The 26,946-nt window shown below is 42.9% G+C and overlaps 1 protein-coding gene across 2 annotated transcripts in view; it reads left to right on the forward strand.

Moving 5' to 3' along the window:
* NOTCH2 (notch receptor 2) overlaps positions 1–26,946 on the forward strand; it is a 162,544-nt gene that overhangs the window by 83,052 nt on the left and 52,546 nt on the right. For both annotated transcript variants that reach the window (XM_040998963.1, XM_040998964.1), the window contains exon 5: positions 8,151–8,273. In XM_040998963.1, coding sequence (XP_040854897.1) covers positions 8,151–8,273 — 123 coding nt within the window. The remainder of the gene's footprint in view (positions 1–8,150; positions 8,274–26,946) is intronic.

Genomic DNA, 26,946 nt, shown 5'->3' on the forward strand with positions numbered 1-26,946 from the left:
CCTTGGCTTGTGTCTGAGTGCTGTGCTTCTAGCGGAAGCACGACACTAAAGTGCTTGTTGATGGCGCATGTGTGTATGTGCACATGCATGCGTACGCTTTGAGGACTGCGGGCCTTGGCGCAGGGAGGGAGAAGAGTTGGTCAAGAGAAAGCGTACATTTATTGAATGCTTTCAGTGAGTTTAGTATCAGAGGTTCTCACACTTGTTAGCTTGATTACACGGAAACGTGGGATAGATAAGTTCCCATGTTTTCTCAGGTGACTTAACTGAAGGTTGAAGTTATTAAGTGATTTACCCAGATACATGACTAGATGAGGCTGGGTTCTGGAACGCAGTGCGGTTATTTGCAAATCTGTGCTTTGTGCATATGATTGCATCCCATTTGCTTTCCGCAAATCCTCTGAGGATGAATGAAACTAAGCACTGTGAATTGATCGGGTTAAAAATATGGTTCATGCTGTGACAGGGACATGACTAATGTATATGCTATATATACATATTGAAATATTGCACATAGGTCGTGATAGTTGTCAAAGTATTACATATTAAATAAAAATTAAGAAACCATAAGGGCAACTGTTTGGTGCTGCTGCCGAGTCACTAAGTGGGTTCCTTGTGTCTCTGTCAGAGGGCTTGGATTCGGGTCTCAGCTCTGCTGTCTGTTGCGGTGTGTGGCTGACGTGCAGCCTGTGCTGGCAGTGGGTGGGCGAGCCAGTATTTGGGCCCCGGCCATTGATGTGGGGTCCCAGGTTGACTTCCTTGCCCCTGGCTGCAGCCCGGCCCGGCTCTGACTGTTGTGAGCATTTGGGGACGGACACAAAGATGAGAGATCTCTATTTCTGTGTTTCTAACTGCTTGCCTTGCTAGTAAGATAAATCAGTAAAAATGTTTAAAAACAAACAAAAATGAAGTGCTGTAAATTATGATCAAATACTATTTGTTACACATCAGTTTATGTATATAGTATGTGTAGATACTGGAAAGAGGTTTAGCAGATGAGTTTTGTTTTTTTTTTTCAGGGTCCTCCTGATCTAAAACTGGATGACTTCAGCTTGGACACACACACACACACACACACACACACACACACACACAAAGGGAAATTTTTCAAGCCCTCAATGCAATAGAGGATGCAGCGACACTGTGCATAACTACGTATTGAGTTTCTCAGGTGCTGTGTAGGCTCATGATTCTGACACTGCAGGTGGAGCCTGGAATGTATTCATTTTATTTCCACATGCTGTGCCATTCTCCTTGCCCCTCTGTTACTCTCCGTACTATTTAGAGACCAAGGTGTTACTTAGAGCAATAGCGACCATCTCAGTGTGAATAAGCACCCTTATTTAAAGGATTATTTCCTGTCTGAAAATGGGAAACGAAGGCAGCCAGAGGGAAGGTAGCTTGTTCAGGCATCCTGCCGCCCCAGCCACCTTTCAGGCCTTTGCGTTTGCAACTGAACCCTGCCTTGACCTCACTGTTTAAAATTGCAAGCATCGCTCCCTCCCCTTAAATACTCACTGTGGTCTCCTTTTTTTTTTTTTCACTGTGACACTTATCTCCTTACTATATAATTGGTACTCTATAATTTACTTCACTATGGCTATTGTTTATTGTGTTTCTAAATTCTGTTGCCTTTTTCCTTGTCCAGAATGAAAAGTAGGGACTTTGTTTTTGTTTACTGATGTATCCTAAACACCCAAAAGCATTCATTAGGAACTCACTGTGTATGAGTTCAGTATCAGACTACTGTCTTCTCCTGGGCTCCCTGGTGCCTTGGGACTCGAACGTAGTTTGGCTTCTTTGTCCTTTTATATTCTGATGCTGGATAAGAAGGATTCGGGTGTGGGTTGTTTGTTTTGTTTTTTTACCTCTGAGAGTTGGTGAACACCCCAATAAGTTAGTGATTGCATTTAAATGGTTAAGTTGTAATTCTTTTCCTGCAAAGGCTACCTGTCCCCCTAAGTTGGCTTTGGTAATGCTGTAGGACTCAGGAGGAGGGGATTAAACTGCAGAAGGGCCTCCCCACACAGAGAGAGGGAAAAGGGACATCTGGAAGAGGAGACTTGTTTCATCTTCCCCTTGGATCGTGGGGATACTTCATGAGGTCCCCATTATGTAACGTTCACAGAAACCCTGAGACAGGGCATTGGACCACAGCAGCTTTTACATAGGAACAAAGTAGAGCATGAAAATAAATTATTGAATCAGTGACTCCTGGTATTTTTGGGTTAGTGCCAAGCATTGAAGAGAGAATGAGGTAACCTGGTTTTGTGCTAGTGGCTGTTGTAATAGAGCAACACATGTCATCAGAATATAGAGCGATTTTGAATCCACTAGCTGCCCCTTAACCCCCAGTTGGATTGCATAGTCCTTAGGATGCTTTTCCCCTTTCCTTCTCCTCCAGCATCTTACCCTTTATAATTTTTTTGAAAGTTGGCCCTGTACTTTTTTTTTCAAGATTTATTTATTTTTATTGGAAAGTCAGATATATGGAGAGGATGAGAGACAAAGAGGAAGATCTTCAATCCACTGGTTCACTCCCCAAGTGACCACAATGGCCAGAGCTGAGCTGATCTGAAGCCAGGAGCCGTGAAACTCTTCTGGGTCTCCCATGTGGGTGCAGGTCCCAAAGCTTTGAGCTATCCTCGACTGCTCCCAGGCCACAAGCAGGGAGCTGGAAGGGAAGCAAGGCTGCCAGGATTAGAACCGGCACCTATATGGAATCCTGGCGTGTTCAAAGCGAGGACTTTAGCCACTAGGCTATCGCACTGGGTCCTATAATTTTTTTTAAGCTCCATAAAAGGCTGCTTGATCTGTTCTCTCAGAAAAGTGAAGGTCTGTCCTCTCTAAACCATCTTGGCCCTTCCCAGGCTGATTCGGTGCAGTAGGTTCTATGTTAGAATACAGCTTAAGCACATTTTGTGGCTTCTGTATCTAGTGTGTTGAACTTAGCTTCAGCAGTGTTAGAAAGGGCCTGGCTTGATGTCTTAGGATCCCATATGGGTGCCAGTTCATGTCCTGGCTGTTCTACTTCCCATCCAGCTCCTTGCTTGTGACCTGGAAAAGGAGAAGAGAATGGGCCAAAGCCTTGGGACCCTGCACCTGCCTGGGAGACCAGGACTCCTGGCTCCTGACTTCAGATCAGCTCAGCTCCATTGCGGCTGTTTGAGGAATGAACCAGCGGTTGGTGGATCTTTTCTCTGACTCTCCTCTGTAAATCCGATCTGTCTTTCCAATAAAAATCATATTTAAAAATACCTGCTAGAAGTCCCGCTTTCATTCTCACTCTTGGGCATGTAGAGTTCCCTGGGTTTTTATACTAATCACAATCAGGCAGATTTGCATTTCTGGGTAGACTCCTGGCAAGGCGGGGGTGGTGAGATATCCTGGTTTCTTTCATCCAGTTCCAGATCCGTGTCTGTCTGTCTGTCTGTCTCTTTACCCCTCACTGATTCATTTCTGCTTATGGAAAGCTTTTGCTGAGTGCCTGCAGCCTGGCCTGAGAGCATCATAGGCTGTGTCCTGTCTGCCTGCCCTTTGTTCCTGTCTTTTTGTTCCACTCCACCCGGTCTTTGTAGCTCTCACCTCCCAGGGCCTTGAAAATGAAAGGTATGCTCTCTGGAGAGACACTGTTCTCTCTCTGTGTGGGACAGCAAGTTCAAAGCACTGTTTTCTGATCCCTATGCTGGTTGTCACATTAATCATTAAGTGGCCCACGGTTTTATAACAGCACAGTTTCTGAATGTTCTTCCTAATTTCTCTCCTTTTAACCTTTTAAGGAGGGGAATTGGCTTTAAGCAGCAGACTGGTCCTCAGTACAGCCATGGGGGCCTCTCTGTGACCCTGTGACTCGCCTCCCGCCCACACGGCTGGAGACTTTACCCTGAAACTTCAAAAGTGTTTTAAAGCAGTGACTGTGCTGTAACTGGTTGTATAACCCTACACACATTATCCCCTCCTCGAGTCCTCCATTGCTAGACTTTTCCACAAAGAGTTCTGTATCTGTATTTTTAAAGCATATATCCTGTCTTAATATTGGAGGAAAACTGGTTTGGCTTGAGTTTTATCAAACCTGGGACTTTTTTTGTTTTTTGGATTTTTTTTTAAAGATTTATTTATTTTTATTGCAAAGTCAGATATACAGAGAGGAGGAAAAAGAGGAAGATCTTCCATCTGATGGATCACTCCCCAAGCGGCCACAACAGCTATACCTGAGCTGATCCAAAGCCAAGAACTTGGAATCTCTTCTGGGTCTCCCACACAGATGCAGGGTCCCAACACTTTGGGCCATCCTCAGCTCTCTCCCAGGCCACAGGCAGGGAGCTGGATAGGAAGTGGGGCCTCCAGGATTAGTATGGGATCTTGGTGCATTCAAGGCAAGGACTTTAGCCACTAGGCTATCGCACTAGACCCCAGACATGGGACTTTTGGCTTACAGTCAGTGTTTCAGATTGCAGAAAGGTCACTCTGGGGTTGCAGAAAACATGTTAACTAAAACTAGATAAAGCATCTTGCTCAGTATTGACTGCTAACTAACTACTAGCTATAGAGTCTTTGACAGGTTAGCCCTGGAGCCCTTAACTTTCTCACCTATGCATGAAAGATAAAGAGTGGATCATTTCTAAATGATTCCATAATTTCATTGATAATATATCATAGTTGGTATGTGTAAGTTCCTGTTTTTAAGTGCCTTCTTTCCTAATGTAACAGCTTTACTGCAGTATAGTTTGCATGCCGTGTAATTTGCTCAGAGTACTACAATCCGGTGATTTTTTTAGTATACTCATGGGTAACTATTACCGCTCTTTAACAGTATTTCATACTACAAAAGAAACCATGTGCCTAACTGTGTCGTAATTATTCTCCTTTCCTTTTAAGTTCTCCAAGCCTTCGACAGCTGCCAAGTTACTTTATGTTCTTATTTTACTATTCTACTTATGTACATATAAACAAGTAGTATATCATTATCTTTGGCTTCTTTCCTTTGGTATGTTTTCAGGGTTCATGTATGTTAACAGCATGTGTCACCATGCTGGTTTTCATGGCTGAGTAATATTCCATTGCATGCATTTACCATACTTGTTTATCCATTCATCAGTCGATTAACACTTGGGTTGCTTTCAGCTTTTGGCTATAATCAATAATGCTACAATGAGCATTCTTATATGCGGTCTTTGTAGATACATGTTTTCATTCATCTTGGGCATATGAAAGGGTTTCAGAATGTTTATGGACAAATTGAATTCAAAAACAATAACCTTTTGAAGTCTTCTTGTGTATGTAGGAATAGTTTTTGGATAAATGGTCATCCCTTTTAGCTTTTTCAGGAACTGTAGGACCACATTCTCTGTGTCTTCTATTTGCATATTCCATTCCCCCACTCCCATCTAAAAATGTGCCCTGGGGCCCAGAGGTGTGGCCTAGCAGCTAAAGTCCTAGCCTTGAACACACCAGGATCCCATATGGGCGCCGGTTCTAATCCCAGCAGCCCCATTTCCCATCCAGCTCCCTGCTTGTGGCCTGGGAAAGCAGTCGGGGACAGCACAAGGCCTTGGGACCCTGCACCCACGTGGGAGACCTGGAACAAGTTCCTGGATCCTGACTTCAGATCGGCATAGCATCAGCCGTTGCGCTCACTTGGGGAGTGAATCATCAGACAGAAGATCTTCCTCTCTGTCTCTCCTCCTCTCTGTATATCTGACTTTCCAATAAATAAATAAATAAATAAATAAATCTTTCCAAATGTGCCCTGACTCTTCTAAAGAAAGGCTCAGTGTCCATTATGAGAGCTAAGCTTGGAAGACAGACCTCACTTTTCATTCAGGGTCTGCCATGTGGTTAGATATGTAGGTTACACCTCACTTTGTTTATCATCCATCCTAAAGGACAGACAATGGCATCTGATTATGCTTTTCTTTGTATTACTTGATGGCCCATGATGTTGAACGTCACTTCATGCACTTATTGACCACTTGCGTGCTGTCGTTGGAGGCTGTCTGTTTGGATTCTTTGCACATTCTCTGTCAGGCTGTCTCTCTCTGAGCGTGAGCTGTTACCACATGCATGACCTGCCTGGGCTTTCTTCCCTTCTCTGTGCTGTCCGCACTTTTGTGACCGTATCGGTTGAAATCCAAATGCTTTTAATTTGATGAACTCTGGTTTATCTGTTTTGTTGTTTCTTGCTTATTTATGGCCATGTTCAAGAAAGTTTTGCTTAGCACAAATTACAAAGATCTACCTTTCCCCTTAATATTTTTAAAATTTAAGCTTTTACATTTATATCTCTGATCAGTTTTGAGTTAGTTTTTGCGTCTGAGGATCCGACTTCTTGCTTTTATATGTGGATATTTAGTTGTCTCAGTGGTATTTATTGACTAAGGACTTTTTATATCGAACTCATTTAATTATTACTAGAACCCTTCGAGGTGGGTTCCCTCAAACAGGAGAAAAAGTCAATCATGCCTACATCTACTAAATTATTGCTTTGCATTCTGAGATCTGGATCTAGGTAGTTCGAGTTCTAATGCCATAGTTTTAATAATGAATTAAAGCACATACCTGCTTACTCTTTTACTGTTTGAAACGAAAGAATAGCCTCAAAAATACTCATTTGTGAAAATATTGTATTTCTTATTTGTTGCGGTTTTGCTGAAATGGTTCTGCTTTCTTAATTTGTCTGTGGTTGATGGATTCAGTTAGTTGTAACATTGACTGATCTGAAGTCTAGGACTCTCCTTACAGCTTAGCGACAAGGCTTTGGCACCAGTTCCCCAGTACTCCGCTCAGTCATCTTTGGTCCTAGTCATCAGACAGATCAGATTAGAGGGAAGATGGTCATCACCAGTCCTGGAACAGTACTAGGCCACGAGTTTGAGCAGTGGTGGTCCAACAGCCCCCTGCCCCGAGCATCTAGAAAATGGACCTAAACTCTTAAGAGTGCTAGCCTAGCAGCACAGACCTCAGTGTTCCTGCAGGGTCTGCTACACAGTTAGAAATGTAGATTACACCTCACTTTCTTTATCGTATTAGGAAAGGTCGGACTAACCGATTAAGTGTTATCTGACCTGATCATCTATTTGTAAGACTGTCATATAATTAAACATAAGCATTTAAAAAAAAATCTGAGTCTGTATTTGCACAATGTCTCATGCTTGTTTAGTGACTCATCTTGAATGGACTGAATACCAAATGCTAAGGGATATTTTGAGGAGTCCAAATACTTTCTACATTTCAAAGATAAAGCTAGAAATCTTCTGTTTCGTTAGTTTAGGATTAGGTAGCAAGAAAAGGGAAGAAACCTAGTTCATGTATAAATTACTGAGGCCCCTTTTGCAAGCAGTTAGGGTGCAGTTTGCTGGTTTCATTTATCATAATAGGGAAAAATCAAGAGGAAGGGGAAGCATGCTGTAGATGTGGAGAGGAACATGAAGAATCTGAAGGGCTGGTCATTTTAATTAGTAATAATGTCTCTCCTTTTCAGAAACTTTACCGTTTATGTAACACTTTATTCACAATGTGACTCTTACAACAATCTAGAAAGGCAGGCTGGACAGGTGGAACCAGCCTTGTTGTTCAGATGAGAGAGCTGATTCAGAGTTTGTAACTCCCTGGGCATTTGTTTGTAGGTGGTGAGATTGGGACTTGACCCATGTCTTCATACTTTGAGTTCAGTGTTTTTCTTATGTCCTCCCCTGCTTGGTTTTGGAGACTTCCTTAAGCAATCATCTCAAGGGGAGAAAATTGAAAAGAACTCACATTTAATTCAAAATTCTTTTATCTGTTCTTTCCATGCATCCCGTGTAGAGCTGGGGGAAAATCTAATACCTTGTTTTTTTAGAAGCAGTGAAACTGTGTGTCCCGAGTAGGCATTTATCTACCCTGGGATTTCATTTCATGAAAACCCTTTGAGTCCTTGCAAGGTAACTATGAAGGCATGTCTTTGTTTTAGAGTCACTTTTACTGTCTAGCTGTACTTAAGGACAGGAAAGACAGAGGAATGGGATTCCTCCACCACCACCCCGTGGTAACTCCAGATTGAGCACATACTGGCTGTTGAACTGAAATCATGATGCTGGTCTGAGTGACCATGTGTTAAGAGCAGCCCAGTTCTTCTGTATGAGAATTCACTTTCCCTTGTCTTCTCTTGCCAGGTTTTGAAGGGAACACCTGTGAACGGAACATAGATGACTGCCCTAACCACAAGTGTCAAAATGGAGGGGTTTGTGTGGATGGAGTCAACACTTACAACTGCCGCTGCCCGCCACAGTGGACAGGTATGGACAGTGAGTGGCCAGTCCACCAGAGAGGTGTAGGTTGGAAAGGAGAGGCAGACTGTTATTTCAGTGAGTGCCTTTCAGGTTAGAGTCTTGGGTATGGTGGTGAAACTTTGTTTCATCCTGTTTCCACCAAGACAAATACTTTCACAGGTATTATTGGTCAGCACTTGCCCAGTGCCAAGCTGAGAGCTGTGGCATATAGGGGAGAAGAGCTTCCCCTGAGATGCCTGAGCTCATTATCTGGGAAAAGCAGCACAAAATAGATGCTTAGTGCATACGTGAGAGGAAACATTGACACCAAAATAGGTTGCACTTGTCCTATCTTATTGTCATGCCCCATAACTAGGCAAAAAGTAGGGCAGTTTTTTTTATTGTTTTGTTTTAAGATTTATTTAGTTTACTTGAAAGTTGGAGTTCCTGGCATGGCATGGCAGCTCAACGGCTAAATCCTCATTTTGTAAGTGCCAGGATCCCATGTGGGTACCAGTTCATGACCTGGCAGCTCCACTTCCCATCCAGCTCCCTGCTTGTGGCCTGGGAAAGCCTTGGGAACCTCCACTTTTGGGAGATCTGGAAGAAGCTTCTGGCTTCAGATCAGCTCAGCCCCAGCGTTGTGACCATTTGGGGAGTGAATCAGTGGTTGAAGGATCTTTGTCTCGGTTTTTCCTTCTCTCCATAAATCTGATCTGTCTTTCCAATAAAAACAAATAAAAGAAAAAGTTGGAGTTACAGCAAGAAAGAGGGAAGACAAAGAGATTACCTGCTGATTCATTCCCCATATGGCCACAGTGGCCAGAGCTGGGCCAATACAAAGCCAGGAGCTTCTTCCAGGTCTCCCATGTGGGTGCAGGGGCCCAAGGACTTGGACCATCCTTCGCTGCTTTTCTACGCCATTGGCAGGGAGCTGGATTGGAAATGGAGCAGTTCGGACTGGAGCCAGAGCCCAAATGGGACGCCTGTGCCGCAGGAAGAGGATTAGCATGCTGTACCACTGTACCAGGCCCTGGACAGTTACTAAGACATTGTTTGAATGATACATTTCCTGCGTTCTTTTTTCTTTCTTGTATTCCTGCTGATTCAAAGGACAAAAATAGATTTCCCTGTCTCTGACCTAAGAAGAATCGTTTTGGTTAATTTTACAGCCTCTGGGAAATTTCTCCTGTTGTTTTAGGCAGGGTTTTCCATTATTTTTGAAAATTGGGTAATTTATGCAGACATTTGGGAATAATTTCTCTGTATCTGCCAAAAGTGAAAAAAAATTAAGAACTAATTAAGGGATTTAGAACTGAACTTTTTTGATAGGAATTGATTGAGTTCGTGTGGAAGCTGGAGAAGTGAGTAGTGTAAGAAGGAACTGTCGTGCTCAGGACAGATTTCCTCGTGCCAGAAAGTCAGGATGTTGGAGTGCAGCCAGCACTGTTCTTTCTCGCCTTGGAATTGCTTCATTTTATCTGTAGTGTCTAAATCGGAATACTGTAGAGCTGGAGGTTATGAATAGAAAAAGACAAAATAATTTAAAGCTTCCATAGCATGATTTTCTGGAAGAGCATTTATTTAATTCCCGAACTGTACTTTTTTTGTTGTCCCAGTGGTTTTCCCTAGAATTGGACTTTCCCTAGACTTTGTTCCCAATGTCTTTTTTAAGATTTATTTATTTGGAAGGCAGAGTTGGGGAGAGAGGGAGAAAGAGATTAATATTCTTCATCTGCTGTCTCACTCCCCAAAGATACACAAAAGCCAGGTCTGGGCCAGGCTGAAAAACCAGGATCCCAGCAACCCATCTTGGTCTCCCATGTGGATGGTAGGGACATAAACACTTGATGTAAACACCTTCTCAGGTGTGTCGGGATGAAGTGGAATCGGAGGTGAGTGGCTAGGACTTGACCCAGCACTCTGCTGAGAGATCAGCCATCCCAGCATCAGCTTAACCTGCTGTGACGCCATTCTGTTGTAGCTTCCCTGGCTTTTGCCATTGGTTGGCGTAATTTTCAGAAACCATATTTACAACTAAAAGAAAAAAAAAAAAGATTGCTGCCAAGATAATTATATAACAGCACTGAAAAGGAGTTTATCCTATTCTCAGTGACTTCACTGTGGTGTTAGTCAGGACCAGGTACTCGGCAAGGATTTGATTCCATTGTCATTTCCCCTTGCCCCGGGAGAGAGTAACCCTACGTGGTGAAGAGTAAATAGTGTTGAAATCCCTTTGTGGATTTTTCTTTGATTAGGAAAGTCTAGTTTAGGGGACACAGTCTCAGTGAAATTATTGCCTTACCCAAATTTCTTACCCAAAGATGTTTGGTTAATGCTTTCTTTCTGTCAGAGTTCTTGTAAAATATTCTTGTGTTTTGTATTTTAGGGGAAGGGTGGCAGAGGTCACAGTTAAGTTCAGTGTGGCAATGTTCATGACTTTTGATACGATTTCGTTTAGCGTGACCCTCAGTTTTGGTTTCTCACCACAGGTTTCCTTCCTCTTTTGCGCTCATGCCCAGTTCTTGACTTTTCAATGGCAGGCCTTCGTTTTTCGCCCTGCCTGTCATCCGCTGGGTAAAGCCCGTGGTGTTTCCTGTGTTGCGCGAAGCCCTGTCTTCTCTGGTCTTGCAGCCGAGAAGCGGGGTTGCTCACTGTTAGCAGCCGTTCTCAGTTCTGTCTCTGCCACGTGCTGTTTCACACAGTTCCTTTTCTCTAGATTTCTGTTCTCCACATCTCCCATGTTTCCTGCACAGTTTTTTTGCCCGCCTAACTCAGACCACCTGGCTACCTTGCTCTGGAAGCACCCAGCCTTTCAACTGAGCCGTCCGTTCTCCTTTGGTCTCCCTTGTGACACTCACCCCTCTTCTGTTAATGCCATCAATGCTTGCTATGGGGAGAGTCCCCCTCTCTTCTTTTTTAAAGGTTTGTTTATTTATTTATTTTTATTGGAAAGGCAGATATACAGAGAGAAAGAGTTGCAGAGAGAAAGATCTTCCGTTCCACAGGTTCACTCCACCAGAGCTGAGTGGATCTGAAGTCAGGAGCCAGGGGCTTCTTCGGGGTCTCCCATGCGGGAGCAGGGTCTCTAGGTTTTGGGGCACTAACTGGTGCCCATATGGGATCCTGGCACATACAAGGCGAGGACTTCAGCCATTAGGCTACTGCGCTGGGCCTGTGGGGAGTATCTCTTGCAGACTGTCGTCCTCAATAGCATATGGCTGAGCTGTTTAAAATCCCAACACCTACCCTGTTCTGAGGAAAAAACTAGATTTTGAGTTATAGGGTTCCTGGCTTGGCAGATAGGAATTGAAGTTTTCTGCTTTACGTGAATTAAAGAAATGAGTGGAGTTTGGTTCCAGGAATTAACTTGGATTTATTAGCACACAAATAATATGCTGATTTCAGATTTTGTTTCTTTTTTTGGTAAAAATTGTGCTGAATAGATTTTATGTAAACTTGAATATACTGTATTTAAATAGTATTTGAATATACTTTTAATGTGTGATGATGCATATTCAAAAGATTTAAATAATTTGCCCAAGGCGCATATTAATTTGGCTAGGGTTTGAATCTAGGGTTGTTGAACTCCATATTTATACTAAAACTGTAGTTTTTTCCTGTATAAAATTGATTTTATGAATTTCTTTATTTTTAAGGACTTTGGGCTGTGTAACTGATTAAAAGTTTAATTTATAATTTTATTTTTCTAGGATTTGGTGGTTTACCCTTCGCATTTTCCCCCTTCTAAGATTCTGATAATTTGGGGTTAATGCAGACATTTTGCATTCCATCTGGTGCCTTTCTGCTGTATCTGAGAGCCTTCTTCCAGCTCTGTTCCTAATTCCCTTTGCACTTGCTGTAACCATAGAGGTAGAGCATTCACTATTTGGTCTGGCTTTTGACAAAATGGAAAAGGAAGGATCAAGTTACACTAGTAGTACTTACTAGTACTAAGTTACACTAGTAGTTAAATGAAATTGTGAGCCATCTGCAAGAGAATGAGTAAGATTATGACTAAAAAAAAAATGAGTTGCTAATTTTAAATACATGGAAATTCCAACTTTTTAAAAAATGTTTTTAACAAAAAAGCCCAGAGGATATAATTTTATTAGTTCTAGACATAGAGGTGAACAAATTTTTCCAACTGATTTACATCAAGTCAGCTTCCTTTTCATAGAGAGTTTTAGTTGCTATCCATGGAACTAATATCGCCTACTTCATTGGGTTTTTTTTTGAGCATCAGTGGTACAAATGAAAACTGTTTTCCTTCATTCAAGAAAACAAGTATTATGCCAAAAATTCTAGATCCATGCTGTTCAGTAAGGTGGCCACTTTCCTATTAAGCATCTGAGTTATGACTGGAAATGTGCAATCAATATAAAATATTGATTTTGAAGAGTTGATTTAGAAACCAAATCTTATTACTAATATTTAAATATTGAGAAAACTCTAAGGTATTAAATACATTAAGTTAAAGAAAATAAAATTAATGTTGCCTTGCCTTTTTTCCATTTTTTTAAAGTGGCTACTGGAAAACTTGCAATTGCATCTGTGTGTCAGTTGGATAGTACTACTCTCCAGAAGCATGTTTGCTGTTACAAAATGGGAAATTTTGCTGTGACCCTGGCTGGAAGGACAGAGCTTTTCATGGACGGGCGTTGTCTTGGCCCTGTTCTGGTGTGGGCTTCCCATCACCTGTAGGTGGGATTGTGTTACAGTCCAGCTCGGAACCTTTCTGTCATCTGGAGCTGTGATTGTCCCTCCAGAAACCGTTGCTTTTCTGGGCTAAGCTGAAGCTCAGAGGCAAAAAAGAAATTGGCGTAGGGGTGCGAGTGCAGGCAGATGGTTTACTTCTTTATAGGAATCTTGGTGTAGCGACAAGTCTGAATAACGAAATATTCCTTCAGGAAATGAAAGTGTACCTAAGGGTTTGACGAAGACTGAACACAAATGTCTTTATTATACTGTGCTTGGCCCTCAGCCATCTTATCAGAGGAGTTCTGCTCTGGCCGATATCCATTTAAGGGAAAAAAAGGTTTTAAAAGCCCCCAAAATTTATTGGGCAGTGTAGATTAATGTTTTGTCTACATAGATTGTTATATGAATTTTCTTTTTAAAGGCTCATTTCCTTCAGAATTAAATTTGACTCTGAGCTCAACTCACAAATTCCTCTCTGTGGCTGCTTTTGGTTTTGGGTTCACTTCTGGGGCAGTTGTGATTTATTTTCCTGTGCTTATTATTAATCCAGAAATGTAATTTCAGCTTGGGCTCGGAATCATGCTTTAGGACATTAAGCAGAAGTGAACAATGAAAGTTAGGTGGATATGAGTCAAATAAAACTGACCGATTTTTTTTTTTTTCTCATGTCTCCTTTACAATATGATGAGTCTAAAATCTTGGTTAAGATTCCTCCTTGCTGCCACTTACTCCAATTTCAGTAAAAAATGTTTGGCATGAGTTAGAAATTACATGTTTTAGAGGTGGTGAGTGAATTATTTGTATCTGGGAATGAAGTGTTTTTCAGCGTATTTTGATTTTGAACTAGATGTCCCTGTTTGGTGACAAGCTGTTCTTTAGGAAGTGGCTTATCTCAACTACTTAACTACTTTTTGTTTTAAACACAGTAGAGATAGAGCTTTTTGTTTGAGAATAGAAGTTGTTTAATTCTGTCTTGAGACTGTGAAGGTATTTTTACTTGGCTCCTGGCTAATGTTGCCATTTGAGGAGTGAACTCTCATTTTCTTTCTCTCACTCTCTTTCAAATAAATAAATAAATAAAATAAATCTTAACAAAAAAAGATTTTTATACAGCTAAGAAAAGAACCAGCTAAAGGAGACAAAGTTTGCTCACATGACTAATCAGAGAGTCTTAACTAGACAGAGTTAAGCTAGTTGCAACAGGGCTGGCTAAAGAATGGCTGAAAGATTTTTTTTTTAATAATTGATTTTTTTTTAATTTAAAAGATTAAAAAGATATTTTTATAAAATAGGAAAAATTTTAAAATGGGGGTGGGGATAAAAGAGAAATCTATCTTCCTCTGGCTAGTTCACTCCCCAGGTGGCCCCAGTGGCCAGGGGACCAGGGCTGAGCTAGGCTGAAGCCAGGAGCCAGGAGCTTTGTCTGGGTCTCCCCCATAGGTGGCAGGGATCAGGCACTTGGGCCATCTTCAGCTACCTTTCACGGATCACTAGTAGAGAGCCGGACCAGAAGTGGAGCCCCTGGAATGTGAGTCAGCACCTAGCTGGGATGCCAGCATCGTAGACAGCTTTGCCTACAATGCTGCAATGTTGGCCCCTTGTTACATTTTAGTAGGTAGCAAAAACTATGTGAAATTTTTATTGAGAATGGGAAAGGAAGAACATGAGGAAGTTAAAAAATAGAAGTGCTTAAGTTTGAGATGTTGGATTACAGCAGTCAGTCCCACTGTATGAGATCCAGGATATATGCGTAGTAGGTCTGTGGGGTTGAGAAGAGAAGGGACTCTTGACTCCAGTGACAGTATGATCACCACAGGCTGTTGATCCTGAGAAAACAGGAGAAGAGAGAGCAGGAACTTAAACCTGTGCTTGTCATTCAAGGAAGTGGAATTGGTCTGTGAGGACGTTAGTTAGCAGGGCAATGATTTGAACTGTGTTCTGTGGTGCTTTTTTTTTATTATTTGTAAAGAGATTCAGCTTGAGAAAAATTTGGACTTCAGTTTACCTCTTTGCTTTTAAGTGTTAAAAATTAAACTGTGTTTATTGATTCCTTTCTCTGTAAGATGAGGAATTCGCCTATGTTTATTTCTCCCATATCTTCTTTTGCCTTCACTTAGATTTTGTATATGTAATGTGGATTTTAAAATATTCACAATATAGGATTATTATTGATTTTTAAAATCTTGCATATCTTCTTTTAAAGTTATTCTTGATAGTTAAAATTTGATAGCCTAGATTATGAGCATTTAGATCTATTTCTATGTGTAACTTATTTTGTTCTCAGTACAATTATAGTCCTTTCATTCCTACCTGCTATATTTTGATTAATTTTCAGTTAATTAAGGACATTTTTTTTTTCCCCAAGAGAAATTGCATGTTAGTGTGGTTTTGGAGCTCTCTTGGGTCTTTGAAGCTCTTTTCCCTGTTTGCATGCACAAAAGATACTTTGATTAGCTGCTGAATTTTTTTAAATATAGATTTTAATTTTATATGATGTTTACATAGTTGATCAGGGTAGGATGCATCAAAGGTTAGGGGGAAGTAGGTGTGGTCACTTTCCAAATTTTCTATTTCCCCTTCTTGTTTCTGGCCACACCCAGCTTGCCAACTGCCCCAGTACCCAGGGTTAGGGAATGGCCATGTGGTAGCAGCCCAGGGTCCTGATGTGGAGCATGCTCCGAGGGTTCTGCCCAGGTGGTTCCAGTAGTACTGAAATGCTGTTGATCTCACTGATCCAAGTTTGAGGAAACCTTTCCGATGTCCATTGGCTGACATAGTTGACCTTACATTCTCAACTCCCCAGATTTTTGCTGTCATCATTTGGCTGCTGTGGTTGTTCAATTTGTTTTGTTCTCCCTCCTCTGCTATGCTACCAGATGTCCTCTGCAGGTCCCAGTGGGCTCCCAAATGCTCCCTATGCGTCAGGGCCTCCCATCCACTGCTCTGTCTTTCCCACTGAGGAGGACCAGTTCTCAGGCAGGCCCAAGGACCTGGGCCAGGCAACCTGGGTCACACCAGACCTCCTACCATGGGATTCACAGGCCTTTCATCCACTGTGCAGCCAGGCACCACCAGACCCTCTGAACTGGGGCTCATAGACCCGGTACCCATCATGCAGGTGGGCCCAAGTACCTCCTGCTCTCAGGACTCACAGACCTGACACCCACTGCCTCCAGACTGGCATGGCTCACCTCGCCTTGGCATCCACCAGCGAGTGCTGCAGCCTAGCCCAGCCTGGTTAGCCCCCAGTCCCAGCCCTAATGTGAACTGGCTGGTGTTATGGCCCAACTTGGCCTTTCCTGCAAGCCGTCTTAGTTTTCAGATCTGCCAGTAGATGTTATGAACTGGCCCCAGACCTGGCACACATGTATGCTGATAGGTACTTGTAATCTGGCCTGGTTTGGGCTGTTCCTTGCCTTGGAACACCCACCTGCAGAGACTCTGTCCTAACAAAAGGATTCTCCAAGCTCCTTTGTTGGATCTCCTCCCAGTGGCAGATGTTATACACACTGGTGGGTCCTTGGCCCAGGTTGATTTTGTCCACCTTTTGTCCTGGCAGGAACAATGTCCTTGCCCAACCGGCCCACCCACATTCCAGTTCTTACTGTTGGGTGTTAATAACCCAGCCACACCTGGTCCAAACTGAGACACAGCTCTCACATGGTTCTAGCTGCTGAATTCTTAGGACACAAATTAATTCAGGTCCTTAAACATTATCCATTTGTTTCTTTTGTGTCGCATACTATAGGGAAATGCGGTGTTGAGTGAGCTTTTAGTAAAATTATTTATTTATTTATTTGAAAGAGTTTGAGAGAGAAAAAAAAAAACCTCCCATCACTTCATTAGCCAATTGGCTACAGGTCAGGCCTGGGCCAGGTAGAAGCCAGGTGCCAGGAATTTCTTCCAGGTCTCCATATAGGTGCAGGGGCCCAAGCACTTGAGCCATCCTCTGCTGCTTTCCCAAGCAGGAAGCTTGATCAGAAGTAGAGCAGCCAGATGTCAAATTAACACCCATATGGCATTCTGGCATCATACACAGTAACGTTACTCACTATGCCAAAATGGGGTAGTGCTGCCACCCCGCTCTACAACCTTTTAACTATTCGTTTTATTACTGTATTTGAATGTCTGAGTGAGACAGAGAGATCACTGTTCAAATTTCTGTGATGGCAGGGCCTGGACCAAGCCAATTTCAGGATGCTGGAGTTCCATTTGGTATCCCACGGTGTATGAGCTTAGGTACTTGTACCGTTTTCAGGGAGCTGGATTTGAAGTGCAGAGTGGCTGGGACTTGAACCGGTGTTATAGGGATGCTGGCATTGTAGTTTAGTCCACTGTGTCACAACATCAGCCCTGAAGTGTTTCTACTTGCTTGATAAAATGACACTCATCGGGCCCGGCGCGGTGGCACAAGTGGTTAAGGTCCTCGCCTTGCACGCCTGGGATCCCATATGGGCGCCGGTTCTAATCCCGGCAGCCCCGCTTCCCTTCCAGCTCCCTGCCTGTGGCCCAAGGCTTTGGGACCCTGCACCCACGTGGGAGACCCGGAAGAGGCTCCTGGCTTCGGATTGGCATAGTATCAGCCATTGCGCTCACTTAGGGAGTGAATCGTCGGATGGAAGATCTTCCTCTCTGTCTCCTCTCTGTATATCCGCCTTTCCAATAAAAAAGTAATAAAAATAAATCTTTTAAAAAAATGACACTCATCACCTTTGCTCTCATTTACATTTGTTTAAGAATTTTCAGACAAACCTATCATCTTTGCATGATAGGTCTTCATTCTTTTCTTTCTTCTCCAGACTTGAATAGTTTTGTCCTGTCTGCATTTTTGAGAACTTTTTAAGCCCTTTCTTTATAACACTGATTTCTGTTTCTTTGTCAGTTCTGTCCTGTGTAGAGTCTGCTCTTGGGTTTTATTTGAGCTGTATTCTTATTTTCTTACATTTACTCATTTAGGCCCTCTCTATTTCTGTCTGCCTCCTCAGCTCCTTTCATCACAGCCTGATGACTGGAATTGTGGTGCTGTTTCTCAGTTCTTAGAACCTAAATATGTTTAAATATCCTGAGAGCACAGAGCCAGTTCTTTTTGAGATGCATGTATTTCTGGAAGTGAATGTTTTGCAACTGTGGTTTTTATCCACACCTTGAGTCCTGTGTTCTCATGCTTTATGTTGCATTCTTTTAATAGGTCCCATGTTGTTTTTTTCCATTCTACTTCTGTGCTCTGTAACTGTCTGTCCGTATAGTGTGGCTGAGCTTGGATGTCTTTCAGTGCTGCTGCATCCAGAATTTTGCCCCAGATGCACTGTAGACTTTCTGGTTGCTATAGCGGCCCTGGGAGCCTGAGACCCCCCAGAGCTTTAGATTGCTGTTGACCTGGAAGGGTGAGATGGAGTTCAGTCCATTCTGCTCACTGCAGCAGAGTGGACATTCTGAAACAAATCGTAGTGAGTTGTTTCTTTACTTAAAACGCTTCAGTGGGTTCTTCTTGTCTTTGGATTGTGTTCCAAGGCTTTTTATGTAACTCCCTCTCCTGCCACATCTCTCTCAATTCCCTGATGCATGCCACACTGATTTTTTTTTTAATTGCCTTAAATGAGCCATGCTGTCTCTTCTATTCATGCCTGTACACATCACTTCCTTCTGCCTGAAACGCCCCTCACTCCCCCGCTGCCCCTCATAGGCTCTTCCTCACACACACATACACACACTCCTACACAATTTGGTGCACTCTTCCTGCCTACGCTATGGGCTTTCACATAAGGATTTCTTTCTCTAGTTCTCTGTTCTCCCTGTTTTGTGCTTCCATGGGAACAGGTATCTCCTGTGTTTTAATTTTTTACAAATTAATGAAGAGACTAACAGAGGAGACGGAGCCCCTCTCTCCTGATTTATCCCCCCCTCCCATGCCTGCAATGGCCAGTGCTGGGTTCAAGCTCAGCCTGGGGCCAGAACCAGGGCCTGGGAATTCAACCCAGGCCTCCCATGTTGGTAACAAGAACTTAATTACTACCATCCAGAAAACTGGCATTGGCAGAAAGCTGGAGTCAAAATCCAGAGCTGGGGCCTGAACACTTGCAACAGATGTTTCTTAAAAGCTTTTATCACTCTAAAATATCATTATTTGCTTTGTTCCAAAACCACTAGTTATTTGTAAGTTTTGCTGGGTAGAAGCCATGTCTGTGTTTGCTCACCATTAGAATTCCAATGTGTGTGGGTCAGGACCTGGCACGGTGTGTGTAGGTGTGCATTTGTAGGATGAATGAATTAGAACATCAAGTTTTCCAATTATTTTCTGCCAACCTCATTCCTCCAGATTCACAGCTGTTAGCGTGTCTTCCTACCTCCCTTTGATGTTTCAGTCTTTCTTCAATATGAACCATGCTTATACTGCATATGTAAAACCGGGCTAATTGTAATTAAAGATTACATTTGATAGTCACTGGTAGAGTACTGGTAGTGTGTCTAACACCTAACAATAACTCAGTGTGGGAGTTATTTGATTTCAGTAATGGCATTGGGAAAGAGAGAAAATCAGTCATGTGTCCCCATGCCCTTTCTCACACAAGTGGCAGAGTTTGGAAGAGAAAGACCAAAGGACACTGCTAGAGAGTGTTGACTGGGGTAGGATAATGTCTTTAGAAAAGGTTACATTTCGGCTAAAGCAGGGAAGTGGGCAAGGGCCAGGAGAATTTGTGTGTGATATAACGGAGTTCAGCTACTAAGGAAGTAGGATGGGATGAGAAGTTTATTCATTGGCTGGTGAATGCCGATAAGGTAGTGACAACAATCTTAGGATTTGAACCAAATGGAAACACCTTTTACTGCTACCTCAGAGGTGTATTGGAAAGATTATTATTATTATTTTGTAATTAGGATGCTTAGCTAAGATAACACAAGGAGATAAACATTTAATAAAATGCTTATTGAGTGCTTTATAATAACTGTTAGTTGGGCACTGTGCTAAGATCTGGGAATTCAGTGGTAAGTAAAGAACTTCTACTCATGAACGTGTGATCTATGAAGTAGACAGCAATTAGTGAGAAACAGATTTAAATCATAATTAATAAGATTTTGAATTGTGATAAAGGAAGAATGGGGGTATCAGGAGAGTATATTAACGTCAGAACCAATTGTGTTTAGTAATGGAAAAGACCTCATTAAGAAAGTAACATTTCAGGTATAAGCACTGAGCAGCAATCAAGTAAGGGAAACGTGAGGATGAGAGTTGCTACAGGGAATAAATGTGCTATACACTGAATTGGGGGAGGGAGCTTATTTCAAAATAAATAAATAAGCAACCCAGAATAGCTGAAGCCGGTAATGTTCTAAGGTGGGAGTCTGGAGAGTAATTCAGAAAATAAAGAGCGCTGTAAGAATTTTATGCTAAATGCAAGGGAAATCATCAAGAGATTTGAAAAGGCAAGTGGCACAATGGAGTTCACACGTTTGCATCATTCTGCTGATTCCTGAAGAAATACATTGCTTATGTTATAAAGAAATCAAACCTTTGAGGAGCTTCTTAGGCACGCGGATATCTAGGATTACTGAGTAACTCCTTGAAATTTTTGCTTTTACTTATGTACCCTTGCCACCACTATAATATCCTTCTCGCTGCTTACATACCCCCAAGCCAAGTGTCCATATTCATATACTTGTATGTTCCATATGTATCCCATTCTTTCGTTAGGCAGGCTCTGTAGACCCATTGTTACACAGAATATATGCATCTAACTTTGGTTCCAGCATGTTGTAAGTCTTGAGCAATAAAAGTAAGTATATATATATATATATATATGCATAGAGCAGAGATTTTTGTAGGGTGTGGGTTTTAAGAATGGTCTGTTGTGATAAGGAAAGATCTGAACTCAGGAGTTTGGATGGCTGCTCGTTGGAAGGATATATTGGAGGCCTGGATTGTCTTGACTTAACCGTAGAGAAGAAGGTAGCAGGGTCAGGTCAAGGGCCAACAGGATCATTTTTTATGTTTTCCTCCTGTAAGAATTGTTGTTGCAATAAGAGTTGACCCTTAACAGAAGCACTGATGTGATAAAACGCTTTCCCACAGGCTTCACAGTTGAGAAGTGACAGGGAAGAGTGAGGGCTTCTTCACTGAGGGCTAAAGCTCAGCAATCATTTCTTTCTTTTCTTTTCTTCTTCTTTTGTTGTCCTTCAAATCAGATGAATGGTTTGTTTGTAGTACCTTGAGAGAGCTGCTAGGAGCTGTTTGTGGCCCGGATGTTATGGCTTACAAATGGCATGTTTGGTGGTCTGTGTTTCCCTTGGCTGGAGCATCACACTGATGAGACCAAGGACATGGTTTCCATTTTATTACCAACCACTCTGTTTCACTCAGTTTCTTAGCTCTCGCTGTATCTGCCACCACAAACTGTGCCTGTGATCTCAGTCATTCGTCCTTTGATTTTAAAACCACGAGATAGGACAATGAGAAAAGGTCATCATGAAGGGACTATGCCTGCCTAACCAATACAGGACGTTTATGTTACCGGTGGTGGATCAATAGTGTTACCGCCATTTGTAGCACTACTGAGCTGTTGTCCTCTTCCTCTAATTTTTTTTTTTTACTCTTACCCTGTTCCTCCACAAACGGCTTATATGTTCCTTCCCATTTTGAAACTTCATCTGCAGCACTCTCACGCTCCCCAAATCATCTTCAGCACGTCACTGTTTTCATTTCTCTGGGGCCAGTGTTGTGGTTGAACTGGTTAGACCACTGCTTGGAACACTGGCATCCTGTAGAAGCACCAGCTTGAGTCCCAGCTGCTCTTCTTTTCTAGCTCTGCCGATGTGCCTGGGAAAGCACAGAAAGATGGCCCAAGTGCTTGGGCCTCTGTGTCCGTCTGTGAGACCTGGGCGGAGTCCAGACTCCTGGCTTTGACCTGGCCCAGCTCAGTCCAAGCCATTTAGGACATTTAGTGAGTGAACCAGCACATGGAAGAGTGTTGTCTCTCTCCCTGCCTCTCCTCTCCCCTTCCTTTTCCTTCCCTCTTTTCCCCATGCCTTTTCTCTTTGTAACTCTTCCTCTCATAGTTTTTTAAAATAAATATATATCCTTTTCTCACTTGTATTTCTAATTATCTTCCATAATGTGTATAGAAGCGGTAAAGAATAAATATGAATAAAATTACAATCTGTGTTACGTGCCAGCAAGAGCCAAAGTGAGTAGGTGCCATGGTGGAGAATGGAAACAAATGGGAGATGTGCATTTGGAGACCTGTTTAAGTTCCAGGAGAGAACTGAAGGTTGAGAAACAGCGAGGCATAAGAAAGTGGGGGAGAGTGTTTCAGGCGGAGAGAACTGTGTAAAGATGCACCAGGATAGGAAAGAATTTACTATTTGAAGAATCAACAGGAGGCCATTGTGGCTAGGGTGAAATGTGTGAGGGTGGGCTGAATTTGAATATAAGGCAAAAGTGATTAGCCAGCAGACTTTCCATGATTCTGAGGTGGTTTTCAGTGTTTAAGGATTAGGTGGGACGGTATGCTAGAGTACTCCAGCCTCACAGGAGCATTCGAAAGGGTATTGCCTATGAACAAGTCACTTTCTCGGTTGCCAGCAGGAAGTGACACGGGCCTAACTAGCCCCTTGCCGTAGTACCCAAATCAGATGAAGTGGCCAGCAGTGCTTGTCAGTTGAAAGTTCCTGTCTGTGCAGTGTGTTTTAGGAGTGCCACAGCAATTCCCGTGTTGACACTGATGATACTACATGTTCAGACTTGTTTAAAGGGGTATTTAGTAGCTTAGTAGAGCATGGAAACAACATAGCTCTCTCTTCTCACCAGAGAAGAGAGCTTTTTATTCAGAGCTTGGTGCTTTCTCTCCCTCTCTCTGTCATTCACTTTTAGTCCCTCCATGTCTTCTATGATCGTTTATCTTCAGACACAATTTTGATAATGTCTTCCCAACTATTCTTCACTTGTATCAAGTTCAGAATTCGTGTTCAGAGTCCAAGCTTCAGTAACCATCTTCTTTACTTTCCTGCTTTTGAATTCCAGCCAAAGATTACCTCGTCATCATTTTGATGGCTTCCTGCCTGAGCTAGTCCCACCTCCATAAGTTGGCCTTCTCCTGCTAGCCCAGGCTGCTATTATTACCTTGCCAGGGAGCAGTGGGAAAAATCCTGATGACCTTTGACCACACACTTACTACTTCTAGATGCTCACCAGGAACTTTTCTAGCCTCGTTTCTGGTGACCTTCTGCTTTGATCACTTCCTAATAAATAAATGCCCTTTTGTCATCTTATGCTGAGTGTGCTTTAAGAGCCTACGGTCAGGGGACTGGTCCCTGGATCTTATGGGCTCACAGGAATGCAGGAAATGACCATTAGGTTTAGTCAGATTGACCTGAATTTGCATTCGTTAGTTATCTTTTAGGGCCTTATTATGTTGTTTTGGCTTCCGTGTTGCTTTTTTTTTTTTTCTCCTGGACCAAGTGAGTGGTGACATGAGGAAAGTGAAGTGGACATTCCTTTGGGAATTGTGAAACAAGCAGTTTCTGTAGCTACCCTACCCTGGTTACTGATTTCTGTGTTTTGGATTTTAGAGCTTGTTGATAAAATTGTAATAAGGAGCAGGTGGGGAACCTCTGGCTGAAATGAAACTGGCAAAAATGTTCTGGAGAAATATGCCTGAACCTCTGAGAAACAGTGCTTCATCCTGTAGATTACTTAGACACTGCTATGCTCTTGGATCTCTAGACTTCACATCTCTAGCAAACAGTATCTAACAAATACACAGCCCTAAAGTATTCAGTGAAGGCCTCTGATTTCACCAAGCGTTCTTGTCCAGAAACTAGTGAATTGTACCCAAAAGTACATTTCTGCCTTGGACAATAGTTTGCAGTCATAAGTTTTTCCAGTAATCTTATGTGAGTCATGATGTTAGCTCTCACCTGTTCCATGCTCTCCACTTCCCCGTCTTAGGCACTGTGTGCACGTGGGAAAACCAAGCAGTGCAGACAGAGGTGGTTAGCTATGATCAGGGTCACACCTCAAACCTTTGTTTAAAAAAAAAAAGTTTCAAAGCCCCAACATCCCAACATCCCCCTGTTCAAGCCCCAGCTTCCCTGCACTCACTTTCTCACACAGGCAGGTTATTTGACTGGTGTGAGTCTGTGTACATAGCTGTAAATGAGAATTTTTATGACAGCCGAAGCCCGGTGCCTACTGTATTGGAGGCAATCAGTAGCTATTGCCTTATTTTCCCAAGAGACCACGTTTCCCCTCTGAGCATTGTTTTATTTATCCCCTCTGTGTTACAACACTGTTTTCACTCTCTGGGTACTACAATGTAATAAGAAATGCATTAAAATATTTTAAACACATAGTGTCTTATACCCAGAATTGTCATAGAGCCTCAGATAGAGGAGAGAACCTTCCGCCGTGGCCCTGTTCACTAGGTCACTTCGGTTCAGGGGCAGGATAAATGTAACACACAAGACACAGCAGTTTTCCAGGTTACAATAGCTCTTTCCCTACTGTTGGTCATGTTTTTATTTCCCAACACCACCTGCGTCCTGTTAACACAGCTGTCATTACTTTAAGGTAGTGTTTCTGCCAGCCGTGGAGAGGAGACGTGTTGTCTGCAATAAATGACATCATGTGCTCGGGGAAGCTGGTTGCCCTTGAGTCCACCTGCTGCTTTCCTCGCTTCCAAACACGTCTGTTCACTTCCTCCCGCAACGCATTTTCTCCCTCGCGTCTTTACTTCCTCGTTGCCTTATTCATTCACTTACTGCCTCATTCCCTCCCTCGCAGAATCTTGTTTTGCATTAGGAAAACCCATCTCATAAGATGTCTGTCCCCAGTGACAGTGACGTCTGTCCCCTTGTGCCTCCCTTTAGGCTCAAGTTGGACTTCAGGAACAAAAGGCAGCAGCAGATTGAATGCCACCATGGCTTCATTTGTCTTTTGCTTTACTTCTGATTCACCCTCGTCACTGTCCCTGCAAATTAAGCTAGCATGCATTCTTGGTCCAGGTGGCAAACTGTTTCTCTTCCTACAATTTGGATAAGAGCTGCAACAGTGTAAGTTGGGTCAGTCAGTTGCAGCCAGGAGGGAGTGATGAGGTAAAGCTGTGGTGGGGAGAAGAGCACAGAGGAAGATGCTGAGCTTCTCATCCCACAGGCATCACATGGTCCTGCTGTCCCGGGCCACTGGCTCTTGGCTGGGAATTTAAAATGATCCCAAACAGTAAGGTTTCTCGCAGCCATGGGATGAGAGATGGATGTGCTACCAAGTACGTGTGGAAGAGTGATGTCGGCTTAGTAGTAGTGGAGGAACAGGTTAGATAGGAGCAAAACAATAGATGATCAATAGTTTCTGTCAGACTCCACTAGGCTTTGCCAGTGCTGGTGTGTGCACAGCTGGACATGTTGTAAGCCTTCTCAAAATGCCTGAGCCTGTTGAATTGTTAGGCACTCCAGGGACTAGGGGAGAGCCATGGCATTTTCTCATTACCCGGCATTATTTGCTCTTTGATTAAGAAGCCTCTTGAACACAAGGCTTTTTGAATTACTGAGGTTTTCTTTTTTTTTTTTAAGAAAGCGTAAAGGATGCCTTGACATTTTTTGAGTTCCAGAAACTGACATTTTAGAGAATTCAGTTGTTGTCGATTATATAGTCCCTTTGATAGCACTCTAAATTGTTTTTAAAGCCTTTCCAACAAGACCAATTCATTAATTGGTTTTACAGCTCAGGTGACCTGGTACTAAACTGCTTTGTTAATCACAGGTTCTTGGCAGGTTGGAGACCTGCTGTTTTTGAGGAGCCTGAGCGCCTTGCTGTGGTGGTACTTGTTCGTAGTACTCCCCTTTTGATCACCCCGACTCCTGTCTCACTAGGGGGACCTTCTGTGTCTTAGTCCAGAAGTCCTTTCAGCTCGGGTGCCTCAAGCAGCTTACTCAGTCCTGTTACCCTTAGCCTTGCAGATCCAGACTTAACCAGGGCTTTTTATGGTCCTTCATCTCTTATTGCTAACTTGTATGCTCTAACATACAAGTTAAAGAAATTATGGTATATTTTTGTAAAGATTTATTTATTTATTGAAAGGCAGAATTACATATAGGGAACAATAGACAGAGATGGATCTTCCGTCTGCTGCTGCTCTAGGCCAAAGCCAGAAACCAGGAGGCTCATGTGGGTCTTCCACATAGGTGCAAGGGTCCAAGGCTTTGGACCATCTTCCATTGCTTTCCCGGGTCACTCACAGGAAACTGAATCAGAAGTGGAGCAGCCTGGGTTGGCACCAGTGTCCCCTTATGAGATGGACAGCAGCTTAAATTGCTATCCCATAATACCAGCCCTCAAAAGTTACAGTCTTGGGCCCGGCGCGGTGGTGCTTGCACGCCCGGGATCCCATATGGGCGCCGGTTCTAATCCCGGCAGCCCCGCTTCCCTTTCAGCTCCCTGCTTGTGGCCTGGGAAAGCAGTCGAGGACAGCCCAAAGCTTTGGGACCCTGCACCCACGTGGGAGACACGGAAGAGGCTCCTGGCTTCAGATCGGCATAGCATCGACCGTTGCGCTCACTTGGGGAGTGAAACATCGGATGGAAGATCTTCCTCTCTGTCTCTCCTCTCTGTATATCCACCTTTCCAATGAAAAAATAATAAAAATAAATCTTTAAAAAAAAAAAAGTTACAGTCTTTACTTTCGCTCGTTAATACTTCACATCTGGTGGACAGGTAGAAGTTAATGCAGATACCCTGTAGCTTTGTCTAAGTGTCTCCCAGTGCCAACAGCATCCTTTAAAAACTGTTAAATAGGGTTGGAACTGGGACGAGGATGTAGTCAGGATGGAGAACAGTTGCCACGGTGTTTTCACACACAGGTTCTTTTCACTGTTCTTTCCCTTACTCATCAGACTCTTCTCTCAGTGTTCTTGGTGATGTATTCATTGACCCAGGAATTTAGCTGACTCACACGTATATCAGGTTTTTATCTTCTCCTTGATAGGCTAATTAGAATTCTCATGTTGTTAG

Source organism: Ochotona curzoniae, unplaced genomic scaffold (assembly GCF_017591425.1).
Source record: "Ochotona curzoniae isolate NIBS_2020 unplaced genomic scaffold, NIBS_Ocur_1.0 scaffold_1037, whole genome shotgun sequence".
Taxonomy (NCBI): Eukaryota; Metazoa; Chordata; class Mammalia; order Lagomorpha; family Ochotonidae; genus Ochotona; species Ochotona curzoniae.